General features: G+C 48.6%; 1 protein-coding gene across 1 annotated transcript; it reads right to left on the bottom strand.

Moving 5' to 3' along the window:
* Positions 1-406: 406 nt before the first annotated feature.
* On the bottom strand, positions 407-849 carry LOC116909733 (transmembrane protein 256-like). The gene has a single exon (XM_032913409.1). It carries the CDS (start codon positions 847-849, stop codon positions 508-510), a length of 342 nt encoding a protein of 113 aa, XP_032769300.1. The 3' UTR covers positions 407-507.
* Between the last annotated feature and the right edge of the window lie 7,590 nt (positions 850-8,439).

Here is an 8,439-nt window from a genome sequence, read left to right as displayed (position 1 = left end):
CTTCTGCTGTGTCAGTACAGGTGAGGGCTGTTCAATGCAGGTTCCAGCTGCCTCCAGCACAGCGAAAACCCTGACAGTGACATGATTCTACCTGGAGCAGGTAAGGGGCATCGGTGGACCAAACCCCTAATGTACAATGGCTGGAGACGGAAGGGGAGTCTGTTCCGTTTTGTTTTCCTAGGTTGTTATTTTCCTTTGTTTTGCTTGAGACAAGAGCTCACTATGCAGCCCTGACTGGCCTGGAACTCCACATGTAGACCAGGCTAGCTGTGAACTCACAGATATCCTCCTGCCTCTGTCTACAGAGTGCTGAGAGGTGCATCCCACCATGGCCAGTGTTGGTCGGCTCAGTGTACTTACTAGGCAAGTGCTCTACCCCTGAGCTGCAATCCAGTTCAAAGCATTTTAAGCCTTTTTCTTTTAATTTCTTTTCTGCTTCAACATTCTCCTTTCCCTCTGCACCCAATTACCCAGAAAAGCCAGGACTGGGCACTTAAACAAGAGACCTTAAAAAGCCAAGGCAAGCCAGCCCAAGATCAGCATGCTCCCTCGAACAGGCCCCAGAGTCTGGATGCTAGTGTCTCCACTCAGAGCCTGGTAGTAAAAGCTGGTGCAGAATAAGGTAGTTCCAGAAGCTAGCAGCAACCCTGCCCAGACAGGTTTTCTGCAATAGGGTACCCCTAACAGGGCCAGGCTGTGCAAAAAGTGGTGTTTGTTGGCCTTGTCAAAGAGCTCCTTCCCGTAGGCATCCGGAAACTGTGTGCTGTGTGCCCCGTAGGTGGCCAAACTCAAGGCCCCAGCTCTGGACAAGGCACCTAGGCGGCAGAAAGCAGCGCCTACCCCGGCCATAGCTGTGGGTGGTCACCCAAAGCATTTTAAATATGAATCACTATTTCTGTTTTTGTCTTGACCATGGACTCACAGCCACCAAGCTTCCTCTGTCTGCTCACTTAGCCTTCTAGCCGTGCACTAGTTGGAGAAACTGAAGGAGAGAAAGGTCTCGGTGGAATCAAAGCTGTGAGAGCCAGCTTTCCACATCTATCACAAAACGTCTGAGCTCATCATGTTATAAAAAGAAAAGGGCGGCCAGGCGGGACCGCGGTGTGGGAGGGTGGTAGATTCCTTTAATCCAGCACTTGGGAAGCAGAGGCAGGCGGATGTCTGAGTTCAAGACCAGCCTGGTCTATAGAGTGAGTTCTGGGACAGCCAGGGTAACACACAGAAACCTTGTCAGAGGGGGGAGGAGGGGGAGGGGAAAGGAGGGGGGGAGGGAGGGGGATAGGGAGGGAGAGGGAGAGGAAGAGGGGGGAGAGGGGGAGAGGGAGAGGGGAGAGGGGGAGAGAGAGTTTGCAGGATGCACTACATGATCACCAGATGGCTGCGCTGAGCACAAGGTGAAGCAGTGCATCATGGTAGGGACTTGTATGGAACAAAACTGCTCATGAACAACGTGAGTCAGAGAGAAGGAAAGAGAAAGAGTTGGGGCCCCAGGATGCCCTCAAGGACCTAGCTCCAATGGCTTAATCACCTCCCTCTAGACCCAGCTCCTGAAGACGCCACCATCTCCCAGTAGGAGTACCCTAGAAACCAAGCCTTTAGCCTATGGACTTTTTTCCCTTTCTCCTTTTTCTTTGACTTCAACCAAGACCTTTCTATCCCCCAGTTTCTCCAACTACTGCACAGCTAGAAGGCTAAGTGAGCAGACAGGAAGGTTGGTTACTATAAATCTTTCTTTCTTTCTTTTCTCCGAGACAGAGTTTCTCTCAGTGTAGCTCAGGCTGTCCTGGAACTCACGCTGTAGACCAGGCTGTCCTTAAACTCATAGCTCCACAAGCTTCTGCCTCCCGAATGCTGGGGTTAAAGGCGTGTGTCACCACTGCCCAGCTCAGTATATGGACCTTTTAAAAAAAATCTCTTTGGGGGTCAAAGAGTCTTCCTCAGGGAAGAGCACATCAGTTGGTTATCAGTTGGGTACAATGGTCTTCCCTGAAAACATACACAACTAACTAATGCTGTACAGAAGAGCAAGCATATAAACATATGACATGTATTATACATGTGACAACGATTAGTGAGTAAAGAGCAAGGAGGAGAGGAAGAGAAGGAAGACATTGTGCTGATTATATTATAACCTCAAAAATTAAAAAAAAAAGGGGGGGGTTGGGGATTTAGCTCAGTGGTAGAGCGCTTGCCTAGCAAGCACAAGGCCCTGGGTTAGGTCCCCAGCTCCAAAAAAAAAGAAAAAAAAAAAAAATTTAAAAAAAAACAAATTTTATTTTACATATATGGGAGTTTTGCCTGCATGTGTCTATGTAACATTTGAGTACCTGGTACCCAAGGAGGCCAGAGGAGGGCATTGGAAGCCCTGGAACTGGAGTTACAGTTGTGAGCTGTTATGTAAGTGCTGGACTCAAACCTGGGTCCTCTGAGAGAGCAGCCCTTAACAACTAAGCCAACTTTCTCCAGCCCTAACACATGGATTTTTACAAACATTTCTTCTTCTTCTTCTTCTTCTTCTTCTTCTTCTTCTTCTTCTTCTTCTTCTTCTTCTTCTTCTTCTTCTTCTTCTTCTTCTTCTTCTTCTTCTTCTTCTTCTTCTTCTCCTCCTCCTCCTCCTCCTCCTCCTCCTCCTCCTCCTCCTCCTCTTTTTCTTCTCCTTCTCCTCCTCCTCCTCCTCCTCCTCCTCCTCCTCCTTCTCCTTCTCCCCCTTCTCCTTCTTCTCCTCCTCCTCCCCACCTCTCCCTCCTCCTTCTCCCCGCCTCCCCCTCCCCTCCTTCTTTCGGTGGCAAAGCTATGGCTTGAACCCAGGGCCTTGTGTCTGCCCCAGTCTTTCTTTGGGGAACACCTACATCATAAAACTGGGGGGGGAAAACAGCTTTATGAAAACTAGAAGGGAAAAAAAAAGCCTCTAGGATCCTGCCCACCCTGAGAAGCAGCAGAGGGCTCATCTATCCTGCAAAGAGAGAAACTAAAATAACAATTGCCTCGTGTGGGAAGGAGGCAAGCAGAACACCCAAGGGCTTTCATGTCAGCAAGAGAGACTGAAATTAGCTCTGAGTGTGAACTTCCCGGCAGCGCCCAGGAGCAGTGATGCCGAGGACGCGGCAGGGGGAGGGACTCTGGAGGACTCTTTGCAAGAAGCTCATTAAGCTGAGGATTAAGGGTAGAAGCCCTGCCAGGCCCGCTGGGAGGCAGGGCCAGGGAACAGGTAGGCGATCACTAACGCTGCCCTGGGACTAGAGTACAGCCTAGTAGTCCTCGGGCAGAAGCTCAAGAGCTGGGTAAGGAAAGCAAGCCCCAGAAATGTGGCGTCCCCAAAGCCATCCACTCGTTTACTGGTAAACAAAAAACAAAACAAAAAAAGCAACCAGAAACCCAGAGAGGTTCAAGGCCTGTCCAAGGACTCATAGGACAGCAAAGACTTGAGCTCTGGCCTTCTGTCCCTGTCCCCGAATCCAATGACAGAGAAGCCTGCCAGTGTGGCCTCCTGCAGAGCTAGAAGCTTTGGATAGGACCCAGGACTCTTTCCATCGTCCTTCTACCCACTCCCTCAAGCCCAGAACACCTCTGCTTCACAGTGCCTCTCACCTCTCGGCAGACAGCCCAGCCACAAAGCCCAGAAGAGAGGAAGGAGCCTGCGGGGAAACCTAGAGTCTCCTGTCTCCTGTCTAACACCTGTGCCGGAGGGAGGGGGCAAATCCCAAACCCCCATCTCACTTGCCCTCGCCCGTCTCTATCTCAGACTCTCGTGATAGGAAAGTAGGCCAGTTTGGAATATGTCACAGATATTTTCGACATCCCCATCTGTACTAAAGCTTCTCGCACAGCCAAGCAGGGTGGAGCCACAGGCTTCCCGCCGGAGGAGGCTACACCTGCTGCCTCTGGGGCTCAGAGCCCAGATACCAGGGGCCCCAGCGGATACTGTGCAAGCACCCTGTAGCCAGGGTGGCAAGGACAGGAGTCCAGTCGTGTCTATACAAGTTCCAGGAGAGCAGGAGTGGAACAGCTGGGTCCTGGGGCGTCACCGTGACGGTGGGGCAAGAGGAAGAGGAAACAGTCCGTAGGGAAGAGGCGGGGTGACTGGGTTGTAGAAGGCAGGCAAGATTCTCCTCCTCGAAGAGGATGAGCGTGTCCCTAGCAGGGAGCACAATGGAAAAGCTTGTGCCCGTGGGGTGTGTTGGAGTCAGCAGGGCTAGGGCTGAACCGGCCAAGGAATGGCAGCAGGAGAGGCAGTGAGGACAGAGGAGCCTGAGAGAAGCACTCTCTCTGTGTGCGTGTGCGTTGATCAGCTAGGAGCTTTGGGTGTGCCCTACAGGCACACCCATGAAGGCTCTAAAAGAAAATTTACACCCATTTATTTATCTGTTTGTTTGATTGTTTATTTAGAAAATAAATAAATTTACATCCATTTATTTATTTGGGGTGGGTTGAGAGGCGAAAGTATATGGTTCTCAGAGGACTTTTTTTTTAACAAGATTTTTTTTTCAAGATTATTTATGTATGTGAGTACCCTGTCGCTGTCTTCAGACACACCAGAAGAGGGCATCAGATCCCATTACAGATAGTTGTGAGCCACCATGTGGTTGCCGGGAATTGAACTCAGTCCCTCTGGAAGAGCAGTCAGTGCTCTTGAGCCTTCTCTCCAGCCCTCAGGAGACGTCCTAAGGGAGGAGACGGTTCATCAGGCGGCTCCATGTGGATGCTGGAGATGGAACTCCAGTTGTCAGAAGCCTTGGGAACAAACACCTTTACCTATTCATTTATATTGGCTGTCCAAGCGGTTGGGGATTTAGCTCAGTGGTAGAGCGCTTGCCTAGCAAGTGCAAGGCCCTGTTGGTCCCCCAGCTCCGTGGGGGGAAAAAGAAAAAAAAAAAAAAAAAAAAAAAAAAAAAAGAAAGAAAGAAAATAAAAAAATATATTGGGTGTCCAGTTTTGTTGTTTTTTTTTTTTTTTTATATTGTTCATAAGTCACTATATAGCCCAGCATGCCCGCAAACATAATCGGCCTCACATCATTGGGTGAGGACAAGATTTTCTTCCTTTCTTTTTCTGGCTTTTTGAAAACAATTTCCCTATGTGAGCCTGGCTGCCCTGGAACTTCCTCCCGCAGACCAGGCTGGCCTTGAACTCAGAGATCTGCCTGCCTCTGCCTCCTGAGTGCTGGCATTAAAGTCAGGGAGGACAGGATATTTCCTCTTGAGTTTCTGGTCCTCTCGTGTCCACCTCCTGAGGGCTGATGCTCCTGGCTTGTGCCATCACTCCAGACTTGCACAGTACTAGGGGAAGGCATCATGCTTGCTACAAACTCCCCACCGTGAGGCTTTGAAATTTTAAAAATATATTTATCTAATTTTATGTGTATATCTGAGTGAATGTGTTTGCACCTTGCGCCTACAGGAGCCCTTGGAAGTATTGGATCCCTTAAACTGGAGCTGCAGACAGTCGTGAACCACAAACCATGCAAAAACAGTAAGTACTCTTTTTTTATTTTTTAATTGGATAATTTTATTTATATTTCAAATGTTATCCCCTTTCCCCCAACCAACCACCCTCCTTCCTGCCTCCCCACTCTGACATTCCCCTACACTGGGGAGGTCCAGCCTTGGCAGGACCAAGGGCTTCTCCTCCCAACAGTAAGCACTGTTAACCACTGAGCCATCTCTCCAGCAACCCCCACCCCAGGCTTTTAAGTAACATGATTCAGACACAGCATGTGGCTGTAGGCAGGGAGGCAACAGCCAGGGAGAGGCAGGGCTGGGGGAGGGAACTTTGTACCAGTCACCAAGCACCAAGACCCTGTTCTCCTTCAAGTGGCCTGCAGTGGCACCACCCTGACTGGGGACGGGAGATCTATGTGAACCAAAAAGGTCCTTGTGGGGATGTGAGAAAGTTACTGTCTTCAGGGGCTAAGGTCAGAGCCAGGGGAGGGGGGGGGGGGGTGGGGGAGTAGGGGGGTGGGCAGTGGGGGGTGGGGTGTGGGGAGGACTACATTTCAAGAGGTTTTCTTGGAAAAGCTGGCAGAGGGGAACCCTGAGTGCTAGGACTCCCTAAGGCCCTGTGGTGGGCACTCTGATGAATGGCTTCCTTTAGTCCTTACCACAGGACCATGCCATGGGTACACTTCTTCCTTTGTGCTGGTGTGCAAACAAGATTAAGAAGTTCAAGTCCAGGGTCAGCAAGATGTTCAGGATACAAAAGTCCTTGGCATGCAAAGGAATCAGCCTAAGTTCCAACCCTGGGGTCTCGTGGTGGAAGGAAAGAACCAACTGCTATTATAGTGTCAGTGTACTCACACACACACACACAAACACACACACAAATAATAATAATAATAATAATAATAATAATAGCAATAATAATAATAAACAAAATAGGAATTTTAAAAAGTCATACAAGAAACTCAAGTCCAGTCAGGCACCGTGGTGTTTGTCACTGGAGAGGGTAGGACAGGAAAATCAGGTGTCCAAGCTTATCCTTGGGTACATGGGAAACTTGGGAATACCCTGAGCTACCTGAGACCCTATCTCAAAAAAAAAAAAAAAAATAATGATGGGGTTGGGGATTTAGCTCAGTGGTAGAGCGCTTGCCTTGCAAGCACAAGGCCCTGGGTTCGGTCCCCAACTCCGAAAAAAAAAAGAAAAAGAAAAAAAATAGTTCAAGCCCTGTCTCCAGATTAAGAATTTAGGTCCATGTGTCACCTTCTCCAAGTAACTAAATTAGAGCCTCAGCTTTCACCTCTGCCCCATTCTACCTGGCCCAGGCCTCCGGGGCTGCATAGCAACCCCCAGACAGCCACGTGGATGAAGAAGCCAAGAGTCCACCCAAGGGCACACTGCCTCTTACCAGGGGAGGATTCTGCAGAGGGCTGGCCTGGTGCTGCTTGTATTCTAGTGCTAGCATTGTCTCAAGACCAGGTTGCCCCAGAGCTGAGAGAGCACCTCCCAGGCAGTAGACCCAAGTACTGACCCTGTGTGACCTTGCCCCCAAGCTATTTCTGATTGGTGAATAAAGATACTGGGGGCTGGGGATTTAGCTCAGTGGTAGAGCGCACCTAGGGAAGCGCAAGGCCCTGGGTTCGGTCCCCAGCTCAAAAAAAAGAACAAAAAAAAAAAAAAAAAAAAAAAAAAGATACTGGCAGCCAATAGCTGGGTAGAAGAGACATAGGTGGGGTTTAGGTTTCCTGGACCTTGGGGTTTAGAGGGGAACCTCGAGGTGGGGGTGTGGGGAGATGGTAAAGGAGGAAAGAGAAGCCCTCCCCCATCCCCTCCCCCGTTAGGTGAGTCATAAAAACGTGGCCCTGAGGGCTGCTCAATTGGAGTTAAGAGCAGCCCAGATGAAATATAGTGAGTAATAACTCGGAGTTATCAATGGGAAAGGAAAGTCTAACAGTGTAGAGGGTAGGCATCTGCCCAGCTCTTGTGCTTTAAGTGTTTAAGTGTTTAAGGCTCATTATAAATATAAGGTTGGGGCTGGAGAGATGGCTCAGTGGTTAAGAGCACCCGACTACTCTTCCAGAGGTCCTGAGTTCAATTCCCAGCAACCACATGGTGGCTCACAACCATCTGTAAAGAGATCCGATGCCCTCTTCTGGTGTATCTGAAGACAGCTACAGCATACTCACATACATAGAATAAATACATAAATAAATAAATAAATCTTTAAAAAAATAAATAAATAAATATAAGGTTGTGTGTATCTTTTTCCTTGGAACTGAATGATCAAGGCCAGGTAGAAACCTTGGATCGGGATTAAAATTTTTCTACTACAGGATTCTAACTCAGGTCCGTTTTGCCCTAAAATGATCTGTCTTCTTCCTACCTAAGAACGTGATCTCCTTGACCGACAGTCTTTTTTAGTTTTGTTTCATTTTTTAAAAAAGATTTATTTATTTATTATATATGAGTACACTGTCACTGTCTTAGGACACACCAGAAGAGGGCATCAGATCCCATTACAGATGGTTGTGAGCCACCAGGTGCTTGCTGGGATTTGAACTCAGGACCTCTGGAGGAGCAGTCAGTGCTCTTAACCACTGAGCCATCTCTCCAACCCTTGTTTCATTATTATTATTATTATTTTTTTTGAGACAGGGTTCATCTGTGTAGCCCTGGCTATCCTGGAACTCACTCTGTAGACCAGGTTGGCCTCAAACGCAGAGGCCCACTGTCTCCTGAGTGCTGGGATTAAGTGTGCGCCACCACTGCCCCAGTTTTCATGCATAAAATGGACCTGGAGAAATGGGGTAAGAACACAGAGAGAAGCTGCTTGCTGTAGGCATAAGGTTTTTGTGCACTGTGTAAAGATTATCCTTGTCTTATTCAGATGCTGATTTCTCTGCCCTGTATGGTGCTGTAATCAGCCTTGGTGTTGAGGTATTGTAATGCTTGTTCCAAGTTTCAAGTTTGTGTAAACATTGTTCCCTATTTATTCTATGACTTG

The sequence above is a fragment of the Rattus rattus genome, chromosome 9, assembly GCF_011064425.1.
Source record: "Rattus rattus isolate New Zealand chromosome 9, Rrattus_CSIRO_v1, whole genome shotgun sequence".
In the NCBI taxonomy this organism is placed as follows: domain Eukaryota; kingdom Metazoa; phylum Chordata; class Mammalia; order Rodentia; family Muridae; genus Rattus; species Rattus rattus.
The sequence above is the reverse complement of the archived record's forward strand: the minus strand, read 5'-3'. Positions and strand labels throughout refer to the sequence as shown.